This window comes from Pyrus communis, chromosome 8 (assembly GCF_041283825.1).
Source record: "Pyrus communis isolate YQ-2024b chromosome 8, ASM4128382v1, whole genome shotgun sequence".
In the NCBI taxonomy this organism is placed as follows: domain Eukaryota; kingdom Viridiplantae; phylum Streptophyta; class Magnoliopsida; order Rosales; family Rosaceae; genus Pyrus; species Pyrus communis.
This window is the reverse complement of record NC_142572.1, coordinates 4598540-4625468: the sequence shown is the minus strand read 5'-3', so window position 1 is coordinate 4625468 and position 26929 is coordinate 4598540. Positions and strand designations below refer to the sequence as shown.

The 26929-nt window shown below is 36.9% G+C and overlaps 3 protein-coding genes and 1 pseudogene across 4 annotated transcripts; 2 read left to right on the top strand and 2 right to left on the bottom strand.

Moving 5' to 3' along the window:
- The first annotated feature begins 6001 nt into the window (after positions 1-6001).
- Positions 6002-9761, top strand: LOC137718367 (purine permease 3). Its single transcript, XM_068457902.2, has 2 exons — positions 6002-6939; positions 9177-9761. The coding sequence occupies exons 1-2, from the start codon at positions 6220-6222 to the stop codon at positions 9552-9554; spliced, it is 1098 nt and encodes a 365-aa protein (XP_068314003.2). The 5' UTR covers positions 6002-6219; the 3' UTR covers positions 9555-9761.
- Positions 9762-12797: 3036 nt separating this feature from the next.
- Positions 12798-20720, bottom strand: LOC137717869 (chaperone protein dnaJ 1, mitochondrial-like). The gene is made up of 19 exons (XM_088698508.1): positions 20579-20720; positions 20384-20495; positions 20212-20280; positions 20027-20118; positions 19540-19623; positions 19365-19403; positions 18934-19089; positions 18785-18826; positions 18604-18691; positions 17645-17697; positions 17477-17539; positions 17314-17386; positions 16836-16927; positions 16519-16590; positions 16094-16150; positions 14768-14816; positions 14617-14686; positions 13738-13833; positions 12798-13277 (listed from the first exon to the last, which is right to left on the bottom strand). The coding sequence occupies exons 1-19, from the start codon at positions 20603-20605 to the stop codon at positions 13178-13180; spliced, it is 1434 nt and encodes a 477-aa protein (XP_088554634.1). The 5' UTR covers positions 20606-20720; the 3' UTR covers positions 12798-13177.
- A 54-nt stretch (positions 20721-20774) lies between these two features.
- On the top strand, positions 20775-22580 carry LOC137717148 (pentatricopeptide repeat-containing protein At5g27460-like; annotated as a pseudogene). Its single transcript, XR_015965245.1, has 2 exons — positions 20775-21138; positions 21359-22580. The product of XR_015965245.1 is annotated as a pentatricopeptide repeat-containing protein At5g27460-like (transcript).
- Positions 22581-23250: 670 nt separating this feature from the next.
- Positions 23251-24558, bottom strand: LOC137717868 (glutathione transferase GST 23). The gene is made up of 2 exons (XM_068457364.2): positions 23876-24558; positions 23251-23764 (listed from the first exon to the last, which is right to left on the bottom strand). The coding sequence occupies exons 1-2, from the start codon at positions 24188-24190 to the stop codon at positions 23408-23410; spliced, it is 672 nt and encodes a 223-aa protein (XP_068313465.2). The 5' UTR covers positions 24191-24558; the 3' UTR covers positions 23251-23407.
- Between the last annotated feature and the right edge of the window lie 2371 nt (positions 24559-26929).

The window sequence follows — 26929 nt, the reverse complement described above, 5'->3', positions numbered from 1 at the left end:
TCAAGGATATCGAGGAGGTTCTGGTTATAGAGGAAATGGGAACAGGTCTTACAACAGGAATTTTGGGAATGCTTCAAATTTCTATCCTTCGAACAGAAATGGGAATGGCTCTTGGAACAATTCTCGGCCTTATTATAATAACAGACAAAGAGGGGGGACTTTCTTTGGACATTCTTACTCCAATAATGGTTCTCGAAATGGCTGGAATGGCAATACAAATGTTAGTGCTCCAGTAGTAATTGAGTGTCAGATTTGTTCCAAGAGGGGTCATACTGCTCCAAACTGTTTGAGCAGAGTTGATGTTGGCTCATTGTCGCAGACTTATCAGATTCTTATGTGTCAAATTTGTGGCAAGAAAGGTCATAGTGCACTGGAATGCAGGCACAGGAACAATTTTTCTTATCAAGGACCACCACCACCTCCTTCACTTACTGCCTTTACTGCACAGAATCAGTCAGCAGCTGATTTTGGCCAGAATGTACAAGGTGTTTCTGCAGCAGATACTTGGGTTCTTGACACAGGAGCTTCACACCATATGACATCAAATCTTGAGAATTTGAATCAGCCTGCTCCATATAATGGGGATCATAAAATTACCATTGGCAATGGTGAAGGTTTGGCGATTAAACATATTGGTTCATCCATCATTTCTACTCCTAATCATTCATTACTTCTAAAGAATATATTACATGTTCCAACCATTACAGTCAATCTTCTATCTGTTAAACAGTTATGTAAGGATAATGGTTGCTGGTTTACCTGTGATGATCGTGTGTTTTTCATACAGGACAAGGCAACAGGGGTGATGTTGTACCACGGCATGAGTAGAGGGGAGTTATATGAGATTCCTGTGAGTGTGTTTTCTAGAAGATTTGCTGCTCAGTCATGGAAAGGTGCTGCTTTTCTGGGCAAAGCTGTCAGAGTCTCCACTTGGCATAAGAGACTTGGTCACCCATCAGAGGAGGTTTTGTCTCTCATGATCAAAGGGTTCAGTAAATCTGTTAGTATTGATTCTAGTCCTTCTGTGTGTACTTCTTGTTTGTCTGGAAAAATGTGTAGACAACCATTTGTAGTAAGAGATACTCGAGCTAGTTTCATGTTTGAAAAAGTCCATTCGGATGTATGGGGTCCATCTCCTGTTAAGTCATTGGAAGGATATAGGTATTATGTTAGTTTCATAGATGAGTATTCCAGATTTCTCTGGTTATTCCCTGTTATGAATAAATCTGATGTTTTCCAAGTGTTCATCAAGTTCCATTCCTTTATTACAACTCAATTTAATTGTGCCATTAAATGTCTGCAAACTGATGGTGGGGGTGAGTACATGAGTCACAATTTCACCAAGTTTTTGGACACTAAGGGGATTATTCATTCTATTTCCTGTCCATATACCCCGCAGCAGAATGGTATTGCAGAAAGGAAACATAGACATTTAATAGAGACAGCTATTTCTTTATTGACAGAAGCTCATGTTCCATTGATGTTCTGGAATTATGCTTGTTTACATGCTGCCTTTCTCATTAACAGAATGCCTTGTAAGACTTTAGCCATGAAATCTCCTTATCAAGTTCTGTTTGCTCAAGAACCAACCATTCATACTCTGAAAATCTTTGGTACTGCTGTTTATCCATTCTTGAGACCATATAATCAGCATAAATTACAATCCAGGACTAAACAATGCGCTTTTCTGGGGTTTGCTTCTGGATATAAGGGTGTAGTATGCTATGATTTGTCTACAAGAAAGCTAGTATTGTCACGGCATGTAATTCATGATGAGAAGGTTTTTCCATTTGAGTTATCCTCATTATCTCAAGCTGGGAATTTGCATGGTTCTCGAATATCGACTGTCTCTCCAGTGGTTATTCATGTGCATGATTATAAACATCAAGGTCATCACACTTCTCAGGTCCCTGCTACAGGTCAATCTGGACGTCCACAGGGTGTTGAAGACAGTACTGAGCATGGTTTACAGAATCTGCAAATGCCCAGTAACACTGCACAGGATCTCATTACTACTCCTCCAGGGTCTGTCTCCTCTACTCCAACACTGTCTCCACATACAATATCCCTGTTGCCTGTCCAGAGTCCATCACAGTTAGAGGTACATCTTCCTCTCTCTCCTTCTGTAGCTGATCCCATGTCTTCTGAACCATCTGGCCATCCAATGGTTACACGATTGAAGTCTGGTACTATTACTCAGAAGTCATATGCTGCTTTGATTGCTTCATGTCCTGAGCTTCATTCTTTAATGCTGGATGATAATCACACCTTTAGTGGAGGTTTTTCTTTTGTTGCTTCTATTCATGATTCAAATGAGCCATCTAGTTTTAGAAAAGCATCTGCTATACCTCAATGGCAATCAGCAATGCAAGAAGAGTATAATGCTCTTAAATCTCAAGGAACTTGGAGATTAGTACCTCCTCCTCCTGACAGAATGATTATTGGCAGTAAATGGGTCTATAAAATCAAGAAAAATCCTGATGGCAGCGTGTCTCGGTACAAAGCTCGCCTTGTAGCTCAAGGTTTTTCTCAAGAACAGGGTATTGATTACTCTGAAACTTTTAGTCCAGTAGTGCGACACACAACTGTGAGACTTATTTTGTCCTTGGCAGCGATTCACAAGTGGGAATTAAGGCAGTTAGACATCAAAAATGCTTTTTTACATGGGGAGTTGCAAGAGGAGGTTTATATGAAACAACCTCAGGGTTTTGTTGATCCGTCTCATCCGAATTATGTCTGTCAACTAGTCAAGTCTCTGTATGGTCTCAAGCAAGCACCAAGGGCCTGGAACTCCAAATTTACTAGCTATTTGCCAACATTGGGATTCAGTGCATCCTCTTCTGACACCAGTTTATTTGTGAAAACTGATGGGGTGGATGTACTTATTTTGCTCTTATATGTGGATGATATCATCCTCACTGGATCCAATGGTACCAAACTACAAGCTGTGATTCAAGATTTGGCTGGGGTATTTGAATTAAAGGACATGGGAAGACTTACATATTTTCTGGGCTTGCAGATTCATTACAAAGCTAATGGTGACATATTTGTTAATCAATCCAAGTATGTCAAGGATCTCATTCACAAAGCTGGTATGGAGTCTTGTAAACCTGCCTCTACACCATGTAAACCTCACTGTCAGATGTTGCTCACTGAGGGTACCCTGTTGAAAGATGCTACATTGTATAGGAGCTTGGTTGGATCATTACAATACTTAACATTTACTAGACTCGATATAGCATTTGCTGTCAACTCGGTATGTCAATTCATGAAAGCACCAACGGATGTTCATTTCAATTCTGTTAAGCGGATTTTGAGGTATCTTCAAGGAACTTCAGAGTGTGGCCTTACATTTACATCTGATACATCTATTCAGTTGACTGCATACTCAGACTCAGATTGGGCTGCTGATTTAAATACAAGAAGGTCAGTGACTGGGTATGTTGTATATCTAGGCAATAACCCTATATCCTGGCAGTCCAAGAAACAAACCTCAGTCTCTCGGAGTTCCACCGAAGCTGAATACAAAGCCCTGGCACATACGGCGGCTGATGTGACCTGGATCAGGTTGTTGTTCAAAGATATTGGGGTTGAGTTACCTGAGCCACCAACCATTTATTGTGATAACATGTCCGCTATTGCTTTAAGTGCCAATCCGGTGTTTCATTCTCGAATCAAGCATCTCGATACAGATTATCACTTCATTCGGGAAAGAGTTCACAAGGGAGACTTGTTGGTTCAGTATCTGTCCACTGATGATCAAACTGCAGATGTGTTAACAAAAGGCCTTCACAGTCCTACCTTTACTCGGCATTGCTTCAATCTCAAGCTAGGTTACCCTAGTTGAGATTGAGGGGGGATGTTGACATATATTGATTTAGAAAATCTGAAGTGCCACGTCATCAAATATGAAGTGCCATGTCATAGAAAAGGTTGTTAGAATCTGTTAAAATAGTTAGGATCTGTTGGGATAAGATTGGTCTAGTTAGCTAAGATTGTAGAGGTGTGGTTACTCGTGTATAAAAGAAGAGAGTGTGAGACTGTGAGTTGATCATGTAATCAAAGAATATTCAGACCTTTCTTTAAGAGTTTCGTTGTATTTTCGTTCTTCTTCTTCCTTTCTTTCTTCATCTTCTTCTCTGTATTTTCTTGGTGGTTGTAATACAACCTAGACTGTTAATAGAAGTGTGAAAAGAGAAAGAGAAAGAAGGGAGCACAGTGTGAAAAGCCTTCACAACTATAAAGGGTATCTTCGTAACTTAAACTCCAGAGAAAAAGAAGGCAATGATGTCATCTTCCAGATGTATAGTTTTATCCTTCCTTAAAATGTTTAAAAAGTGTTATCTCAATATAAAATTAAGTATTAAAAGTATACTCTAGTGTAATTTTTCCTTTTCCTTATGGGTCCATTTCCTAACCTACTCTGTGGTTAAGAATTTCAAATTAGTTGGACTGAAAAACCTTATTTGTTTACAATTTGGTCTTCTTTGAATTTAGACGATGGAGATAAGAATTTTGAATTTCCATGATTACATTGAATCCAGGCAATTAATGTAACATCTCACATCGCCCAAGAGAGTGGATCTTGTAAGCCTTATATGTATATTCTCATCTCTACTTAGCACAAGGTCATTTGCGAGCTCACTGGCTTCGAATTTCGTAGGAACTCTGAAGTTAAGCGAGTTCGCGCGAGAGAAATCCCAGGATGGGTGACCCACTGGGAAGCTCTCGTGTGAGTTCCTAGAAACAAAACCGTGAGGATGTGGTCGGGGCAAAGCAAACAATATCGTGCTACGGCGGAGTCAAGTCCGGGATGTGACAATTTGGTATCAAAGCCAATCCTTGGTCGGAAGTGTGCCGATGAGGACATTAGGCCCCTAAGGGGGGTGGATTGTAACATCCCACATCGCCCAGGGAAGTGGATCTTGTAAGTCTTATATGTATATTTCCATCTCTACCTAGCACGAAACTTTTTGGGAGCTCACTGGTTTCGGATTCCATAAGAACTCCGAAGTTAAGCTAATTCGCGCGAGATGTGGTTTCGGATTCCGTAAGAACTCCGAAATTAAGCGAGTTCGCGCGAGAGCAATTCCAGGATAGGTGACCCACTAGGAAGTTCTCGTGTGAGTTCCCAGAAACAAAACCATGAAGGCGTGGTCAGGACACAAAGCGGACAATATCGTGCTACGGCAGAGTCGAGTCTGGGATGTGGTGGGGATCTGGGGCGGGATGTGACAATTAATATGCCAATTAAGTGAGAAAATTAATTATCTTGAAAGTTTGGCTTTTTTTATTTAAAAAAATGAAAAAGCTGACATGGAAATCTATTAATACTAATTTATGAAAAATTGAAAACCAATAAAATTTCAATCAAAGAATATTAGTGGCTATGAACCGCATCCAAAGTCTCCCTATAATATATTAGTTTTTTCTCAAATAGAAAAACAAATATAAATTCCAGAAGTTCCAACCAAATGAATAATTTCTTCCTATTTCTTTTGAATTTTCATAAAAGTATAAGGATTAGTCTACAGTACCTTTTAATAACAATAGGGTAAAGGTCCATTTTGTCATAGTAATATCAACGTCATTATAAGTAATTAATTATAATATATGCTATTGTGTAACCTTTAATTGTAAATTTGAAAAATTATAATGCATATAATTTTGTAATTGATATGTTTAATTTTAACGTCATATTGTAATATCATTATACGTTAACATACTACTACAACTAAAATGTTAAGAATAATACTTTGTGTCGTTTCAATTGCTCACACTTCTAATAAATAAAGGCTGGAAACCAAGATTGACCTTTATTTCACAAGAACGTTAGAATCGTCCACATTTCCATGATCCCGAATTGATGGATCAAATACAAAATCTCTCTTTAACTTTCATAGTTAAAATTGAGGAAAAAAAAAATTACACAAATGAGAACCAATTTTCAATACGACAAGTTAAAGATGTCTATGTATACCATTGACTATTCAATAATCTTACACTTCATGATTGGCACCTCCACTACTCTTGATGTAAACGGTGCTCGACGCCCTTTCTTTTGTCATACCCTCGGTGTCGCTGTCCACTGCTCCATTATTTCAGTCCGACACAGCCGGTTCATTTCTTGCTCTCTCCTGCCCTACGACTTAACATCACAGAGAAACACATATTCATTACCGGGCCGGTCCTGAGATTCCGGCCCTCACGTAGATACCAATGGAAACCGATCATGTTGAAAAACGTAACGCTGCCATGAAAAAGCTCCTTCTCATTATAAGCTGCATACTTTTATCCATAGGCACAGCTGGAGGTCCATTGGTTATGCGCCTCTACTTCATCCATGGAGGCAAACGCGTCTGGCTTTCGAGCTGGCTCGAAACCGGCGGCTGGCCGATCATCTTCATCCCCTTAGTCATGGCTTATTACCACCGCCGCAAGACTGAAGGGCCATCAACAAAAATCATCTTCATGAAGCTCCCACTCTTTATAGCCTCTGCCGTCATCGGCGTCCTCACCGGCCTGGATGACTACCTTTACGCCTACGGCGTTGCCCGACTTCCGGTCTCCACGTCAGCCCTAATCATCGCTGGCCAGCTAGCCTTCACTGCCCTTTTTGCCTTTATTCTTGTGAAGCAGAAGTTCACCTCATTCTCCATAAACGCCGTCGTGCTGTTGACTATTGGTGCGGCTGTTTTGGGGTTGAACACCAGCTCTGATCGACCAGAGGGGGAATCGAATAAGGAGTATATTGCCGGGTTTTTGATGACGGTGGCGGCGGCTGCTTTGTATGGATTTGTGCTGCCGTTGATAGAGTTGACATACAAGAAGGCCAAGCAGACCATTACATATGCTTTGGTTATGGAGATTCAATTGGTTATGTGTTTGTTTGCTACTCTGTTTTGCACTGTGGGAATGCTTATCGACAACGACTTCAAGGTTAGTTGTATCCGGCCTCTGCTTAATTATCATCATCCAATTCTACTTCACATGTTAATGGTATCTTGCTTGTTAATTAGTCACATATGCTTCTCTTGTGTGAGTTTTTAGACCCCAAATTTTCACAACAACCTACTTAACAGTCGTACAAATAGACAGTCTAACAAGAAATATTATTTTCGACCGAAAAAAAAAAACAAGTGCTAATGTAATTTCCAGATATGGGTAAAGAGTTGGCAGGTAACGTTTCTCTCTTCACTAGCTATCTGGACCCCGTTTAATTGGGGTAGATCACTCCTATGTGAGACCAACTTGTAACAAAACGATGATCAATACAATATAATAAGAAGAATGCTAGTTATTTTTTGCAGAACCTAGTAGTTTAGGAATACAGTTGTGTAAATCATATCGTGTTTGAAATATCCTTGTAGCTTTTACCATATTTTTTAAACTAGATATTATCATATTAAAATATTATTTTATTAGAATTGTAATTTTATTGGGGGTAAAGAGTTTATTATAAGTAAATGCAAGTGTCACACACTTTATAATTACATATGTCTCTCTTTGTCTCTACTGTTGTGCACATCTTCTTTCTTTATTTTTATATTATTCAGTAAATCAAACATACTTTCTATTGATCTTTTCTTCATCTTTTATTTTTAAGATTCTACGTGATGATTTGAACTGCCTTCTTAGTCACTTTTGAATCTTTATCTTTAAAAAACATTAGTTACACTTTCTGTAAAAATAAAGACTTGATGATTTGAACGGTCTATAAAAAGAGATCATCCAAGTAAAGTTGTAGAATCTTAAAAATGTAAAAGAAAAGCGACACATAATAATTAGTAAATATCTTTAAAATACCAGCACTCCTTTGCCAATGGCAGAAGTAAAAGTACTTATCCTCGTAGAGCCAATAGAACATCAAATATATAAAGTGGCTTTTATTTAGAATTTCGAGGAGATCAACTTTGGCTGGCCAGCTTTCATGTTTATAAAGTCCAGAAAATCCACCAGGTTTTTTTACTTTTCCTAGGCCTATATCCTCAGTCGGTGTATTCAATTGGCATTTTAAACAATTTTAATTCTTTTAATGAATCTAGAAGTATTCAATCATAATTTTAACCGATTATTGAAATTAAAGTTGTATTCAATTAGAATTTTAAGATAGTTTATTAAAATTCTTAAAAGTCCGGATGTATTCAATTAGGATTTTAAAGAAATTTATAACATTCCATATGTATTCAATTAAAAATTGATTTTAAAGAATTTTAGAAAGTTGAGGAATTTGAGGGAATTTGAGAGATTTTGTGTGTATTTTAAGCATCTACAAATCTCACATCTCTTCATAAGATTTCGAATGAATTGAATCAAAATTTTATATGAAATCTTTACAAATCAATTAATAAACTCTATAAAAATTTATAAATTTATAAATTCATTAAAGTCTTTCAAATTAACAATTGAATACACCTCCTAAAACTCGATTACTTCATGATTTGAATTAATCTAAGAAGTTATTGTACCAACTACCAACTAATAAGTGTGACTTTATTCTACTTTATTGGTTCATATGTATTGATTTCGCACTAGATACCATATATTTTCGACGAACTGTAGTATCAGCCATGTCATAAAATTGTGAAAATTTTGGTATTTTTAATTATTTTATCATTATTTATAAAATATTTTTATTGCACATGAGATCTTACTTACGTTTTTGTACAATTTAATCTCATAAAAAAAAATTAATAAAGGGATGAATGAGCGTAGAAAATCAGTGGTATATAAAACAGATATTTGCTTGGTAAGATCATTTCCAATGGTTGGGCTAAAAGCCAAATTTTTGAGTCCGAAAAATTTAGCTTTTAGCCCAGAAATAGTTTTTCTGCTCCAACCGTTCTAGTCTAAAATTTTAGCCTGGGATTATTAAAGAATGAATTTAGACTTTTTTTTTTGTTAAATTAAATTTTTTTTTTAAATAAATATGTAAACTATCGTAAATTAATTTTATGAACATTTTAATCTAAAAAAATTTAAATTTCGATAAATATTGAGTGGAGTCCACTTTGATTTCTGGGCTAAATTTTGGGGGGAATTTGGCATTGGTTTAGCATTCAGCATTTAGCCCAAAATTTCTCCTTGGGTTGGAGTGGGTTTGAGGGGTAATTTGGCTTTTAGCCCACCATGGGAGTTGGTCTAAATGGTCTAATTTATTTACTACTTTTTTTCAGGTTATTCCAAGAGAAGGAAGAAACTTCGGTCTGGGGGAAACCAGTTACTATGTGGTGCTGGTATTTAGTGCTATAGTGTGGCAAGGTTTTTTTCTGGGAGCCGTAGGAGTCATCTTCTGCGCCTCATCTTTGCTTTCTGGAATTCTAATTGCCGTTTTGCTCCCCGTAACTGAGGTCCTAGCAGTTATTTTTTACCAAGAAAAATTCCAAGCAGTAAAGGGAGTCTCTCTTGCACTCTCTCTCTGGGGATTTGTCTCTTACTTCTATGGTGAGATAAAACACAGCAAGCAAGAGGAAAAGGGAAAGGAAGCCGAAATTTCAGAGAAAAAGAAAGATACACCAGAAGCAACACAGGTTCCTCATCAACTGGAACCCTAGCTTGAACCCTAGCTAGTCTGTAGTCACAAACCCTAGTTGGAGTTTGAGAACGAGGGAAAGGCCACCTCTGCCGTTTGGCATTTACAAATTCGTCTATATTTCGCTTTGTTTGAATCATTTTCCTACAGTGGTGTTTATATATTAGTTGATTGTAAATAAAACTGTTATTAGCACTCTAAAAATCTCATTATCTACTCTTCACAAGTATATTTTTCTTTCGAATTATAGAAAATTTAGAATACAAAATAAGATTTTTAAAATGCCAATAATAGTTTTCATTATAAATTGTAAATTATTAGTGAGCGTTGTATGCGTTAAAGAACATGGAAAAACTGTCAACTTTTTAAGCTTTACTTATGTGTACAAGTTTTGATTAATTATGAAAAAAAAATAAAAATTTTCTTTGCCGGCCGTATCCTCAATAATTTCTCAAAAGAGTAATGCCATGTTTTGATTCTTTATCTTTTCACTTACTTTTCCTCTCTAATCTTAGGATGACTAAGGTCAAGTCTTCAAATTGCTTAAGACATTTATTTAAGTTAGCTACCAAATCAGTAGTTAGTATTTTAGTTTAGTGATAACAATTTTATAAAATTTTTTGACAAACGATAGGATGTACCACTAAATAGATCTGAAATAGGCCCTATATTCTAAGTTAAGATCCAGCTAGCTATAGTCGCTGAAGGATCACTTCTAGGTTTTAATATAACTAATACAAAAAGCATAGATCCCCATCTCCATACAATAATGTATTAGTTCGGGCCAAGATTTCTCCGGAGATGGCTCATCGGCACTCAACACAGCTCCCTAAGGGGGATTGACATTTTAGATGTATAGTTGAGCTCTTGCCTGCTAATATGCTGCAAGAGGAGGACATAAGGTGCCCTTGTGGGGCCTTAGGTGTAGACCTTAAGACTCGCAATCAAAACCAACTAAGTGCTAGACGTAACACTACTATCTCAATATAGCAGATGTAAAACAAGATTGTGTTTAGTCGATTACTTGCACCCCAAGTTACTCAGACTTCTTGTTATCAAAAGATTGTCGTGGATGGGTTAAGTCCACATTAAGTTCTTTTTCTTGCCTTGTGACCAAGGACTTTCAATTCATAGTCTTGTATATTCGAATGAGGGCAGTCCAAATCCCTTAAGTCATTAGTTTGGTTCTAGATTGGTTTTAAATGAAAGCATATCCATTAAACTGACCAGATCCAGATACAAATAAGACTTTTAAAGTAGGAAATAGGCAAATATGACTTGAATACATACTGGAGAACGCATTAATTAATAGATCTACAAATTCAGAAAGTAAACAAAGAGCTTCAGGCAAGACAAAAGATAGCTTTTGTGAGGGAGATATCCTGAAAAAGGACTAAGATTTGGGCTGATTACAGCTTTTAGATGCAAATCTGGCTTGAGAGCAAAGTTTGTATGTTTGTTTGTTTGATTAGTTGAGTGTCCTTGTCTTTGGGCCCTTTTCCTCCTTTTAAAGGCAAATTAGCCCGACTGCAGTGACTTTACTCTTGCCCAAAAGCACTTGGAGGGTAGTGAGTCATCAGCTTTTTACTTGTATTGCCATGGAAAAGTACATTTTGGCTGATTGTGAGTTAGTCCCCATCACTTGACATTTAAATCATAGGCATATGGCCTATGCATTAATGAGAAGGTGCCAATTTATCTTTGGGTTTGATGCTTGGGCTTCAGGCAAGTCTTCCTTTTAATTGGCATTTCTGGACTTCCACACACTTGCAGTCCAATGTTCAAATATTAACCCAAACAATATTAATGCATACCAATACAACACCAGAAAGGATTCAATCTTGTAATTTGAACCGTTCATTTTTCATATTAATGTTTGTCACTATTGTCCAAGTATTAACTGTCAATGATACAATGATACATAGATATCTACAATGAGCGCTAGTCTCTTTGTTTTTTTTCTCCGTGTTCCTTTTTTTTTGGTCGAATAGGGAGGTTTGTCTAAAACATAAAACTGATTTTTTACAATGCCCTAAAGTTTAAGTAATGGGCGTCTTGCAAAGAGACTATTTCAAGTTTTAGTATCATTTTGTTGTGCATCTAGAAATGGCGTTTATGAGCGTGTATTTCTTACATAAGCATTCCCAAACGGGTTCTTAGAAGCTACAATCAATGGCGAAAATAAACACATGAACCACTCTTATTCAATAACTTTTTTTTCGTCAAGGGCTCATATATACTGCCCGAACTTGTGTAAACGTATGTTAAACATTTAAAACAGGGCATATCGTTTTTCAATTATAGGTCACCAAAATATTTTGCAATATACATTTCCTTTACGTAAATCCTCAACAACTCCTTTACGTAATCCTCAACAACTCTAATTAACTTGTACGAACTTTCATCCTGCAAAAAGAGAAAGAAAAAAGAAAGAAAGCAAGTTAACGATCAACTTAACTGCTTTCATAATCATCCAGCCCAATCCGACCGTGAGCTCTCACTACGACGAAGACACTAAGTCGATGCTAGCCTTTTTAACACGTTTTCAAGACGTTGACGACACAAGTAACCAATAGACCACTGCGAAAGTGGCTGACATGTCAACCACAGAAAGCTGCTACACAAGTAGTAATAATAATGACTACAAATACTAATCTTCAGTAAACATGGAAACACTTCAGCATCAATGAAAGTTCAAAGAACATAGTAAGACCTATACGAACATATTTTGACCTGCATAATTGGCTAAAGGGAATTGGTAGGACAAAGAAGCACTTCAACAGATGGTGAAAGCATACATACCAGGGCCCGTTTGACAATGAAGATACCGGCTAAGTAAATTACTTAGCCTCATTGGCATTGGAGAGACTGGTTCAAAAACCTAATTTTAAGCCAAGGGCCCATTTGATAACAATTACGTTTATAGTTTTTGGTTTTCACTTTTTCTACTTGAGATATGGGCTAAGAAGAAGGGATAGACGAAGAATGACGGGAGAGAGGGGGAGAAAAAGGAAGAGTGAAAGAAAACAAATCATTGAAAAGTAAGAACAACTTAAAATAGTTGTTGGTTTTTAGTTTCTAGTGTTCGTTTTCTGTGCCTTTCCTTGTTCATTTCTTCATCTCTACCATCATCCCTTATTCCATTCTTCTTTATTCCTGCTTATCCCCGTGTAGTCCCCCTCTATCACTAAACAAAAAGTGAAAACAAAAAAACGAAATGGTTAACAAAAGGGCCTGAAGCTTACTACCAATATCAACACCGAAGTATCTTAAATGCTTGTTACCAATCTCGATAGCTCCTTATCTGGCTTGATAATTATCTAACCAATAATAAAAATGTTAATATACAATAAAAGTGACCACTAAAAGAAAAAATTTCAGTGTGAAGATTGAAAAGAAGTACAGAGCCAATAATTAGACAACCATTATTTTCAAACTTTTACATTGAGAAGTTGCACTTCTATATAACCAATTGAGAAGTAAGATTAAAAAGGACAGCAGTAAAAGGGTGGGGAATATATTGACTAGTCGTGAGAAGATTGGTACCTTTAATTAACAGAACTCCTAAGAATGGGAAAGATAGCATTCTCTATATCACTGTAAAGTGGTCTATGTATCTCGATCAAAATTGCCTGGGGCCAGCATTCAGCCCATGGATTTGTTCAGCAACAAAAGGATCAATACGAATATCGAGAGTTGAAGCATTAACCTAGGCTCCGAAATACGTTCAAGGATTCTCTGAAACCTGTAAGTTCAACCAGTAGATAGCTGCTGATAAAGCCTGTTATCCAGTTAAAGATAATCATCATTATCAGAAAGTGACTAAAAGATTCACCAAGACTTAGCCCGTATTTCAGTTAATTGATGTATGCTCATTTGACTTCACCAAGCCGTTTTGAACATAAAATTCACATGTCGAGCATTTTACAATGCCTTCCACCAGTCACATTTAACGAACATGAATACAGGATTCCGATTGACACAAATTAAGGACATGAGGTTAAAATTCTTCATATTAGAGAAGCAGGAATTTTGAAACAGTTAAGAAACTAAGGGGGTGATAAGTGTATCTTACCCTAGAATCTTATACGTGGCTTAAACACTATCACATTACACAAGCAACCAAGTACTGTTATACATGTTTATGTTTCTGAGAGGGAAAAAAAAGCATCACATAACAAGCATTTTACGAGTAAATGGCCTACCAATCTCTTTTGTTGGAATTGGAAGTACCGTCTCCATGAATAATTTCCCCATCCACGAAGTCTTCTAATATTGCATTTTGCCGTTCGTTGAGTTCACTTCGTAAAAAAAATAAAAAAAGATGAATGGGATAAAAGCATTCTTGTAGCTCACAAATGTAGAACTAACTGCAATGTCAAAAAAACCATTAAACCTAGAACTGCAGTTCGTTAAAGTACAGTAATATAGAACATGATATCAGTCTTAAAAGGTAATCACCATGCAACAATAGGGCTTCCTCTACATGTCTGTAATGACTATGTATACAGCTGTGTAGAAATTAATCTAGAAGCCCTACGACAGCCAACACCAGGAAAAGAAATTGACCGAAAAAATGGGTACAAGTTCCAGTGAGGCCTTAGCCTGTGGGCCAGTAAGATTTTGACATTAAAAATTTAAATTTGTAATATATCAGTTACAAGTTTAACCAAGAGTATGCTAGTCATTCACTAAAACAAAAAAGAGTATGCTAGTCAGTCGTCTCTGCCAGATAATAACACAAATCATTCACAGAGCAAACCAGTGTTGGTTGTTAACTTTAGTCCAACTTAGGTTTCTGAGCACGGGGGTAAACCAGCAAGTAGAACAGTTTTCAATTGATCAGACCAATGCGCATTTTCATAAATTTAAACAGTTCTTTAGGGGAAAAAAAGGATAAGTCCAAGAATAAACAAACACCAATTAAACAAATGTTTGGTCTAAATGATCTGAAGGACTCAAGTAATAATCATATTACAATGTAATATGTGAGTAAACAGTGCCAAAAACAAATGTGCAAACAACAAAAAAGGAAAGTATTAAGACGTAAACGTATGATATACATAATTACAAAGAGAGCTTACGTGGGAAATTTAACCCGGAATTGCACATATTGATCTCCATGCTTAACTAGAAAACCATGTTTTGGCAGTCCTGCAACAACCTTCTGGCTAAGCAAATTTCAATAAAAAAAGGGTACTAGATTTTAAGCATTAAAAAGAATGATATAGTTACGTTTGCCTCTGAGTACCAGATGTTGTCCAGGCTGAACCCGCTTTGGTATCTAACAGGTCCATAATTACAAGGAAGAGTCAATTCGATGTAGGATCAAGAAGAAAGTGGAACAGAGAGAAATATGAAGACAAGCAGAATTGAAAGAGAAAAGTACTCAAGAGGCAAAACAGAAATCCAATCACAAGAAGGAGCCAATCTATATGGTAAGTCAGCTAATAAAGTCTTATTAGGAAGCACCAATAACTAACTCACTAAAATAAATATTCAGCCTAATTCACACTCAATCATCTGCCCCTAAACAAATAAGAATGTCACCACAATGAACGTCATCATAGTGGGAACTGGGCGGTGGTAATATTAGGCAATGAATGGATGATCAGTTTCCCAATTTAACTACATTTGTTTCTTTTAACATACAGCATACTGAGTTTTACTCTCATTCTTTAGTATTTGTTTTAGTACTTCAATCCTCATATAAAATTCAATAAACGCCCCTTCTGAAGAAGCAAAGAACATAAAAAGCTGCTGAGACTGACATACAACATATTAGATTCCTGACCTTAACAATATTTTATTTTATTTTCAAATCAGCAGGATGGAGAGACTCCAGCTATGTTGCATGGACACTCCGAAACCCTGAAGTTTCAGACACCCCGACACGGTCAAGACACGGCAGGGGCTTTTTTGTAAATGTAAAAGACATTTTTGGGCAGTTTTGTAAATATAGAAACTTCTAAAACCTAAAGTTTGCCGACCTCCTCTTCAGTCCTCTTTCTCTCCAATTAGAGGCCATGATCTTTAGTAAGGACGACAATGAAGTTCACGAGAAAATTGAAAGAGAGACTTGAAGATCATTGAGACTTGAATCCTGTGTTGTTTAATTATTATGTTTGTGTTATTTTAATTATTATGTATGGTGAATAAATTTGATGAACACAAGTACTTGTTATCTATGAATTCAAAGCATTGTTTTTAATATATGTAATATTTTTACTATATTTTAATTGCCGTGTCCTAGCCATATTCGTTCCTTACTTTTTGAGATTTGCTGGTTCGCCGTATCTGTATCCTTGTCTGTGCAACATAGGACTACAGAGCTATACTGCATCTTATACTTAGCTTATACCATATCGTACTTGATAAAGTAGTCAAGATCCCTGAACCCCAAACTCATGCGATGTAGTTGAGCGTACTTCATAAACTATGCAAGTTGCCTAACAGAACTAACAAAGACCACTTATTCGAGTGGCTACACAGAAAAGTATTCGCAACAAAGTTTCAAGTTAATTAGATACTGGAGGCTTAAAATAAAGAGAAAACTCTTACTTTTACTTCAATCTTCCCAGATAAAGCTGGTACCTCAACCGTACCACCAAGAATAGCCTGAAATATTCAAACATTCACCATCAAAAGTAATATTTAACGCCTGTAAAAAAAAATATTTACACAGGATGCCTACTGGAAAATAACTTGCATCAGATACTTTATCCATTATTTTTTTTTGAAGTACAAATAAAATAATTAGAGCAAACATGGAAGTCCCCAAAAGAAACAGATAGTACTAAGTTTTAGAAAGACAAAAAGAAAACAATAATGAGGATGCTAAAAGAATGTTGGAAAAGATAAAGACAGAGATAATATCATATGGTACAAAAAGGAAAGCACCAGACATTGCCAAAAGAAAATATCTCATCATGTAGAGTAGAAACAAGATGGCTATTAGTCATATGAATGCAAGGAATCATCCTCACTTGTGTAAAGCTAATATTCGAGTCCACATAAAGATCTGCACCGTCTCTAGCAAAGATAGGATCTTCGTCAACCTACACCAAAGAGAAACAGAATTTGACAGGGCATATCAGGATACGCATTCACAACCATACTAGCTTCTATACAATGAGTCACTTGAATGCAATTGGGTCAAGTTTAAATTCTCATATGCTGTGAAAAAATTCCAGAAGCTTGACACAATTCCAGTTTGTCCTCTTTTTTAGGGCGAGCAAAGGATTAAGTCCTCCACAACACTTAGATTATTAGAACATGCTATAAAAGAAAGAGTAAGTTGTGCCTTTAGTTTAATGTATAGCCAGCCTGCCGCGCTTCCTCGTGCCCCACTATTCCCAGCCTCTGGAACACTGATTGTATCTCCAGAATCCACACCTTTTGAGAGAGAGAGAGAGAGAGAGAGAGAGAGAGAGAGAGAGAGAGAACTTAGGTAAATAATGAAAGTTCAATTTGAAATCACAACATATGATAATATCTGAACAGTAAAGCGAGAGAAGCTTCTTGTAATGACTCGAAAGTACAATACATAATGGCAAACAAGCATAGCAAAGTAGCTTCTTTCGTATAAACTCTTGACAAGATTGTCATGTTTTCTGAACTTGTATTCAATTGACCTTTTAACTCTGTCTCCCTATATAAATATACAATACAAGTTTTCTAGAGCCAAATTATATTTATGTAACACAAATAGGAGAGTATACTGATATCAGAAAGCCCATTGTTCAATCCCCATTAATCAATTCAAACAATCTATTACCAACCTTCTGGTATCGAAACTTCAACCTGTCTAACACCTTCAATAATCCCTAATCCTCTGCATGACAAGCAATATTCCTGCAACAGGTAGATAAATTAAACACCAACAGTATTACTTGCATCCATCTATGAACCAAAATAGTTTTCTCATTGGGAATCAAGTTAAACCTTGATTATTTGGCCCGATCCTTTACACGTACTGCATGTTGATGTGAATGGAGGAACTGTAACCTGGTAGGAGATTAAAATTCAGAACAGACTATTGTAGTTAATAATTTGTCACACTTGTAGAATGACAAATATAAAATAACATAAAAATCATCTGCTCAAACTGACTCCTTTTAGAAGAAATATTTCCATAATCATCATTAGTGGATAGCCACGCCCATCTGCATTATGAAATATAAGGTACTAGAGAAATTACTTATAAAAGGGGACAAATTGTTACATGGAAATCATGAAAACGAACAATGCAAAATAATGAATCCAAAATGTGTGCAAACTTTTCGACAATAATCTTGTTTGAACTATTGTTTCTCATTGGGATTATAGAGTGGAGTTATTCATCACTCTCCTGACAGCAGGGTTTTGCTTAATGCCATCCAAATACAATTCTTTGTCATAATGGTTCTAATCTACAGTCATTTCTTCTTTCACTCGTGTTCTTTTCTGTCCTAAGTGATAGCATGCTGCTAGCGTACTTTGTTTGGGAACTTATCAGAATTGTGATTTGGGGAGGGAACCTTAAAATGGATTCCAGAGTCCAAAATCTTGGTGTTAATCCGGAATCAAAGATAATAGAACTTCAAAAGCCAGAACCTTGAACTCTGACCAGACCCAACCTTGGACTCTGACCAGGCCCAAACAGTACTTCAGATACAAACCCCGACGTCCAGCCACAGACCCCTGAACTGGAACACATATTCTAAACCCCGTAACCTGGACCCTAACAAGAACGAGAAATTCCACAATTCCCAACGTGAAATATCATAGTCACACATGAAAAAATCAGAGTCCAAAAAGTGGTTCCTTATACGACTAACCAACAGAATTTATACTAAACATTAGTCATGATTCTTAATTTCTATACAACCAAATTATATAAAATAAAATAAAAAAAGAGTATAAAAAGAAATCCATTGTCATATAAAAGAGAAAATAAATGGATAGTCATCTATATTATGGTCAAGGGTTTCCAAAACACACAATGGTTTTAATTTTTTAGATATATGTTATATTTAAGAGATTTCCTATTAAAAATCACAATCAGATCTTCAAACATTTAATCTACTCACAGCATGAATCACAGTGAACATGTGAAATGACAGAGAGATGCTTTGTGCATCCTTTAGCAGCTTCAGTGAAAGAAAGTGACAACTCCACCTACGAAACACATTAAAAACATTAATCATTTCAGCTTGGAAGTACAGAACGCGAACCACATGACAAATGTAACCATAAGCGAACCAAGTTTACCTGGATATTTGATCCAGCTTGATCGAACTCATGTTCAAAGATCTGCAGTATCAAATGTCTATCAGAGTAAGATTAAATTGATTAAGGATTTCAACAAGCTGCAGTAACAAGCTGCATTAAGTTTTATGATAGAACAGGCACTGAAATACCTCTTGAAATATTTTATGGAATGAACTGGAAAAATTAGTTTCAAAACCATATCTAAACCCCTCTGCCCCAGCACTACCGTGACTTTGATTCTCATTTCTAAACCCCTCTGCACCTCCAGCAGTATATCCTACATTTTCTGACCCACTTGAGCGCACCTTCATTGAACAAAAAGAACAACTGAGTCAGATTAAAAAACAGTATATGGGATTAAGGATTTTGATTGCAAAGAAACTATTAAACTTTTGATGGCACTAGTAGAACATGCACACCACATTCTTCCAAGTAGAAGCAAAATAAAAAGTGAAAAAGGGAGTAATCACAACTGAGTACTTACCAAATAGATTTAACTTTTAAACTACAAAAACTAGCTAAAACAATGTGGAGGTGTTTGTGTGTGTATGAGAGAGAGAGAGTGAAACGAAGTTATTACCCTGTCATATTGTGCCCTCTTTTCAGGATCTTGCAAAGTCTGGAATTAACAATGAAAAAAAAGAAGATTAACGCAAACCCTACACACCAAAATTTATGATTGCTTGGCAACAGCTCCCTTAAAATTCATACAGAAATAGAAGTTTGGTAAAATGCGACCCGGCCACAAGTCAAACCTCATAGGCATCTCTTATCTCTTGAAATTTTCTTTTAGAAGAAGGATTGTCCCTATTTGCATCTGGATGGTATTTCTTGGCAAGCTGCATTCATAACAGTGTCAAAAATTACCATACTGTTTATTATGGAGCATTCCTCAACAAGTTGCTCTATAATCAGATACGAGGGCAAAGAAACACGAATAGGGAAAGGACATGACCAGCATTATTGCACATTTCGCATTCCAACTTAATACTTCGTACAATATCCATTCGCATCGAAAAAGTTCCTCTCACAGTCCACAACCAACCAGAAATTTTTCTTTCAAACAAGCAAACTCATTTTAAACTGAACCAGACGCTGAACTAACATATTAAGTTTCATTGTATATGGTGAATCCTATATGCAATGCAATAGCCTTAGCCACGACATTCTTTCTATACAAACTAGACCTCAAAATCACACCCAAAATCCTTCATACATGCAACTGAAAATCCGAAAACTGACCGTGCGAAAAGCACTTTCAATCTCTTCTCCGCTTGCATTTTTCGAAACACCGAGAGTCTTGTAATAATCTCGTTCAGGTGCGCGGCAAAACCCTGCAAAGATAAGAACTTTAAGCCATAAACCCACAAAATTCTGGTTGCCACCACTCCAGAGCTCGAACCAACAGACCTATAACGTGTGAAAACCTGAGGCATGGAAATAACGATTTCCCAATGAGCTAGCCAAACCAGCCACCGCACCGCCAGAGCTCGAACCTAAGTTCAAACACTATAGAAATTAAGAACGGTTCCAACTTCTCCTACAATACCTACAAAACAGTCAGGCACGAGCAGTGAAAGCAGCAGCAAATAAGCTCACCAGGTGTTGGATACAATGCCTTATTGAACGAGGAGAGGCCCCTATGCCAATCAGCTTGAACAATAGGCGACTCTGCCGCCACCGCCACCGACGACACCAAACGCCTCCGCAGCTGCATTCCAATACATAAATTCTATGAATAAAGCAAAATTCATGAAGAAAACAGAATCAGTCTTCGAGCTTCGCGTCGCTCACCAGGCCGAGGAAGCTCCATTTTCGCATGTTTTTTTACAGAGGTGTTTGATTCGGCTACCGTGATCGATGAAGCTCCAGAAGTAGCAATCCGGTAATTTCACCCGCCGCCGACTGGGTTTTGTTTCAGTCCTTTGCGTGCCCCGGGGGTTTAAGTCTTTAACGATCACAAACGGTGCCGTTTTAGTGTTACATATTCATTTCAGATATTCTGGGACTGGGACCCACCGGGTACACTCCTGGATCTTCCTTAAACCCTGCTGTGAACTCCGCCGTCCTGGACTTCCATGGCTTGGCCGTGTACTCGTGGCCGGCCTGAGATGGTGGTCCCGCATTTCGCAAGCTCGGCAAGGCGGAGGCATCTGTCATCTCTCTGCTTTTGAAATGATGGTCGCAGGGACGACGAGCTTCAGAGCAAGATTTTGGGGCTGAGAAAACCGGTTTGCAGCGCGACCACCGTGATTCAGAATTGGGTCGACGGAGGTCGCAAGGTCTGCGTTTTCTAACTCCGCGGCGTCTCCGTTCAGCTCTTGAAGTCTAAACGCTTCGGCCACGCTCTCCAGGTTTCAATTCTTGTTCTGTTTGCTCAAAAATGTTCTTAAAATTTGTAAATTAGGACATTCTGCAGAGTTTTTTTTTTAAGATTAAAGTTCTCAATTTCAAATAAAAGTTTGGAAATTTAGTGAATTTAGAAAGAGAGGGGTAATAGATTGCTCATCTCCGTAATGCAATGGTTGATGGGGTTAGTTTTGAATTTGTAGATTGTGTTTCTGTTGATATCAGGTGCTAACATGGATGGAAAGCCGAAGCGATTTTCGCCAGGTGATCATGCAATGAGGTTGCAGTCAACCATAAATGTGAATGGTATGTTGGAAGCTGAAGAGTATTTTGAGCAACTTTGCACTGCTTTAAAAAAAAGCTGCTTGTCTCCCTCTTCTTTGTGGCTATGTTGTGGGGAGGGACACAGAGAAAGCCGAGGCGCTTATGCTGAAGCTTGGTGGTTTGGGGCTCATTGTGAACTCTAACCCGTATAATGAGATGATGAACCTGTATATGTCCACATCTGAATTTGGGAATGTGCCCCTTGTTGTACAGCAGATGAAGAAAAACAAGATACCCTTAACTGGTTTATCCTATAACCTTTGGATGAATGCGAATGCCAAGCTATCCTGGTTTGGTTTGGTGGAGATGGTTTATAAAGAAATGTTGAATGATAAGAATGTCAAGGTTGGATGGAGCACTTTGTCTTCTTTAGCTGGTATCTATACGAAAGCAGGCCTTGTTGAGAAAGGCAGTTTCGCCCTGAGAATTGCTGATAAAACCGTGTAATTGCATTCGCCTTGGTTGTTTTTTCCTCATTACACAATATGCGCCTGTAATGAGTAAAGAGGACATTCTGCGACTTTGGAAAGCTAGTAAAGCGGTTGCAGGGAGAATTCCATATACCAATTACATGCAGATACTGTTGTGGTTGGCGAAGTTAGGTGATATTGTAGAAGCCGAGAGGATTTTTATGGAGTGGGAATCCAATTGCTTTAGGTATGATATTCGAGTCTCCAGTATCCTTCTTGGTGCATATATGCGGAATGGAATGACTGAGAAAGCTGAGGCCTTGCTTCTGCACACATTGGAGAAAGGCGGTCAACCAAATTATAAGACATGGGAGATCCTTATGGAAGGAAGGTTGAAAAGCAACATGGACAAAGCCATTGAAGCGATGAAAAAAGGGTTTAGTGTGTTGCAAGATTGTCATTGGAGGCCATCAGATGATACTGTAATCGCCTTTGCTGATTATTTCGAAAAGCATAGGAACATTGAGGATGCAAATTGGTATATCAGAGTTATCCATTTATTTGGTTTTGCAAGTTTGACATTATACAAATCACTGCTTAGAATGCGCCTTTCTGCTCAGAGATCAGCCTCTGACATCCTGAAGATGATGGAGGAGGACAAAGTCGAGATAGTTGAAGATATTTATGCCCTGGTTCAAGCCTTCAAGGTGTGACTAATTAATTTGAATTTTAATATTTATTGATTTAACGTATTCATTTATGTTATTTTATTCAAAAATATGGTAAAAATACGGGTAGAATGCATGAATTTTATATGTATTCTTGAAAAATGTTTGTAAATGGCGTGTTTTAAACGTGAAAAGCATGTGCTTACGTGTATCGTACGTTAGAGTTTTAAAAATTGTACAATTTAACGAATCATTAATACGTGTATGAAAGACGGCATTTTTTTTTTAATTCGTACAAGTGCTTGTATAATACGCATAGTATACGCGATTTACTAACTATGGAACAGTTGTGCATGGTAACTTAGGCTTCCTATGAAGGCTCACAGGACAGGTTAATGCTTCTCTGACTGTTGGTTGGTGAATCAATGACTCGAAGGAGCAATTGTTCATGAAAGATATAGGTCCATGATTCGGGGAAGTTGCTTCTTTGTTACTTAAAGTGGGAGAGAAATATTTATCCAATAGTCTCTCCTCCTCCAGTTTTCTAATCCATACAGTAAGGGACGCAGCACCTGTGTCAGTGTGTGGATTGTTAAGGAAGATCGCTGCATCTTGGGTCATTTTCCTTCACTGCGACCGAGCAATCAACAGATGAAATGTTTGGTCATGATTTTTAAGGTAATTTTTCCCTGATACTATTTCTTTAAAGCGCTGCTGAAATGCAAACATTTTAATTGTATTTTACCAATTTGTTGATCTATGATATCATGAATTGAGCTGATGCTCACTTTATTCCTCGTACACAAGCATTTTTATGAATGAAATGATGATAAAAATATGCAGGGACCATCGAGAGATGGCACCGAAACACTTCAACTTGATGCTGCAGTCAAAATCTTGTGAAACCCTCTGCTGTGCTCCAGCAATTTATCTCGAGGGGGCACGCATTCTTTGAGAACAGGAGCCTCGAGAACTCTTCCAAACCAAGCGTTGAGCAGAGGCATGGTCTCGGCATCAATCAGGTTTACGTCTGCTATCTCCTCGACGATTCTAGCCCACAATCCAATCCACCCAGCAGCTATGTCCACAAAGCCAACGGTTTCTCCTCCGAAGAAGTCCTTTCCCCCAAGTGCACTTTCCAACGTCTTAAGGTTCTCTCGCGCTTCTTTTGCCGCCTTCTCTTTCTCCTCCCCTTGGTTGGTGAATGCACTCATAATTGCCGGCACGCACTGAAACAAACAACAACAAATGGTCCGTTTGAATGCTAATTCACCCAGTTGGTGCTTGTGAATATTATGAATGAAAGATTATTACTTGATCAAGATAGCTCATTCGATTACCTTTTCATCGATGAATCCGGCCCAGAAGCGTGCCTGTGCCCTTTCGTAGGGATCTTGCGGCAGGATCGGATTGTGCTTCCACGTCTCATCGATGTATTCGAGTATAATGAGCGATTCTGCGACCGGCTTGCCGTCGTGCACAAGAACGGGTACTTTTTTGTGGACGGGGTTGTAACGGAGGAGCAAGGGACTCTTGTTTTGGAGGTCCTCTTCAACATACTGGTACTCAATCTCCTTGAGTTTCAAGGCCCATTTTACTCTGAGAGCTAGAGGACTTGCCCAGTACCCAAGCAATTTCACTGACTCTCCAGACATTGTTCGAGTTTTATGGCATCCTATTCCCAATTCCGCATGCCAATTTATAGACAGAATTCAATGATGACGTCATTGCTGATGTCACGGAAGCCAATGCTTGACTTTTCTTTTTTGTTTTTTTTTTATTTTTTACATTTTCCTTCTTTTTTGACCAGACGAATTTTCTTGCATTTAGAACTTTGAGTTTGACCTGCAACGTTTGAGATGGAGACGGCTTTGACTTGTCGTAAGCGACTTTTGTCTTCTAGCTTCTTCTATCGTGTTCTTCGGATATATTATTATTGCAGTGGTCCAGTTTATGTAGATAGATGTCTTTTGGTCGTTGGTTGTTGTGTAATCAATGTTACATCAGTCAAAGTTTTAGTATGGTTGTTAGATGGTTGAATGAGTTGTTAGTTGAATTGTTAGTTACTTTGTGGTTAATTAAGTTTGTATTCTTCTACTTATAACGTACTTCAACTTACAAATATAAGTTGTCGTTTTCCTTAAATATACAGAACTTTCGTTTTTCCCAAAAAAATTTCTCTCTCTAGTTCTTCATTTTCCTCCATCTTGTCTGTTCTTTAATTCTTCTCAATGTAGTTAACAGTTCAATAAGGTAAGGTGATGCTTTAAATTTACTCACATATCATTGTGTTATTAAAGCAGGATGCAACCATCGAAGTATATGCGGTCCATCAAAATCCTTGTTCTTTCAGATTTAATTTTACTTATTTGTCATTGTGTTATAAATCAGAACGACACAATAAAAGTATATGCGGTCCTTCAAAGTCCGCGTTCTTCCGGCTTTAATTTGAATGCCCCAACTCTCCTATGCAATTTTTCATACATGAGTCGTAGATTGGTTTCCCATGTAAGTCTAGATATTCATTTTGAAAAGAAAAAGAAACACTACTTATTTACTAATATATGCCATATGTTTAAAACTATTTTCACACTCCTTTATGTCCTGTTTCACTTCTTTTGTTTGTTATTGTCTCGATTCACCGTTGAATTGTATAATTTGATGGCTATAAAAACAAAAGGATAAAGAAGGAATATCAAAATCATTTTCCCATGTGTTTAGAATTAGTGCTTTTTACGTATCATTTTTATCTTTCATGCATTCATTTTTTATCTCTCACACGCTCTTATTAATTTTTTGTCGTTAATTATTTTTAATTCATTCGATCTAACAGCAGAAAATTGATAGAAGTGTATAAAAGTAAATATATGTACTTCAAAACTAAAGCAAGGGAACAAACGCAATTAATAGTTGATGCATCTACTTTAAATGACATTTCTATAAGAGGAAAGGGAGTAAGATGTATACCATTGGTGCAGAGCAACGCAACGTCGAAGTTGCAGATGTTGCCTGGAGTGTTTAATTTTAATTTTAATTTAATTTATTTTATTTTGCATTGATCTTTTCATATTTCTTAAAATAAACATGGTTTTTAATAATTCAAAATGAAATATTTAACAATAAAATAACGAAATTGACCATATTGGCTAACAGTAACACAAAGACAAATCTGCCAAATTGAAAACTTAGGAACTAAATTGACCAAACACGTAAAACACAAGGACCATTTTGACATTTAAGCCTTTGTTTTTGGACATTCTCTCTCAAATTGGATATGAACATGCTTATTTCTTTAGGAAAACTAACCAAAAGGGCTTCAAAATTTTAAATTTTAACCAAAAACCATATACAAACTTTATTTAACGATAAAAACAAAAAATAAAAAAATAATCCAACCAAACCGCGCGTAAGCACGGGCCAACCAATTCAAATATCAAATCAAGCATTTGCTGTAACTATGAGCAGATAGAACTGATAAGAAGACTAACGTGCAATGCAAAATAAGTAGTGGGAGTAGTACAATGAATGATGAGATGAAATGGATGGATGAAATAAATTATTTTTAAAACATTTCATTGGCAAGGAAAACGTGAGAATGAAGTTTCAATAACTCCTTTTTCTTTTAGAGAGGGAGAGAGAGAAATTTGTTTATTTACAGAAAGAAAGAAAAGAAAAGTAGTAATTTTCAACAGAAAATCAACGGTGCAAAAGCAACACCCAAATTACTTTTTAAATATTTCATCGGGAAGGAAGAGAGGGAGTGTGTAAGGAACAGCCAAATCCTTTCAAACTGACATCAACAAACTCTAAAAAAATTTAAAAAGAGATAGAAATTTGAGATAAAAAAATATATTGCTGACATCAATACATGACAGTAATTTGTAAGGAAATAGCTTAAAAAATAGTGATAGTGCTAGTGTTCGATTTTAAGAAATAGTCAGTGTTTAGTTTACGAAATAGTTAGCTTTTTGTTTAAGAAATAGTCAGTGCTTAGTTTACGAAATAGTGACAATACTAGTTTACAAAACAGTGATAATACTAGTGTTTGGTTTGAAAAATAGTCAGTGCTTAGTTTACGAAATAGTGATAGTACTATTACTTGGTTTAATATATATAGTCCATTGTGTTCGGTTTAAGAAATAGTCAGTGTTTAGTTTACGAAATAGTAATAATACTAGCGTTCAGTTTAAGAAATAGTCAGTATTCAGTTTACAAAATAGTCAGTGTTTAGTTCAAGAAGTAATGATAGTATTAGTGTTCCGTTTAAGATATAGTTAGTGTTTAGTTTAAGAAATACTGTTCAGTTTAAGAAATAATCAATGTTTAGTTTACAAAATAGTGTTTGGTTTAAGAAGTAGTCAATGTTCAGTTTAAGAAATACTATTCAGTTTAAG

What these genes read in the sequence shown, in the direction of transcription:
- LOC137718367 (XM_068457902.2), top strand. Translation starts at nt 6,220, where the DNA reads ATGGAAACCGATCATGTTGAAAAACGTAACGCTGCCATGAAAAAGCTC. An exon ending in TTATCGACAACGACTTCAAG is followed by an intron (nt 6,940 to 9,176) that starts GTTAGTTGTATC and finishes ACTTTTTTTCAG; the next exon opens with GTTATTCCAAGAGAAGGAAG.
- LOC137717869 (XM_088698508.1), bottom strand. Translation starts at nt 20,605, where the DNA reads ATGCGAAAATGGAGCTTCCTCGGCCTG. An exon ending in GATCGGGCCAAATAATCAAG is followed by an intron (nt 17,387 to 17,476) that starts GTTTAACTTGAT and finishes TACCTGTTGCAG; the next exon opens with GAATATTGCTTGTCATGCAG. An exon ending in CTGGGAAGATTGAAGTAAAA is followed by an intron (nt 14,817 to 16,093) that starts GTAAGAGTTTTC and finishes TGGACCTGTTAG; the next exon opens with ATACCAAAGCGGGTTCAGCC.
- LOC137717868 (XM_068457364.2), bottom strand. Translation starts at nt 24,190, where the DNA reads ATGTCTGGAGAGTCAGTGAAATTGCTTGGGTACTGGGCAAGTCCTCTA. An exon ending in CCGGATTCATCGATGAAAAG is followed by an intron (nt 23,765 to 23,875) that starts GTAATCGAATGA and finishes TGTTTGTTTCAG; the next exon opens with TGCGTGCCGGCAATTATGAG.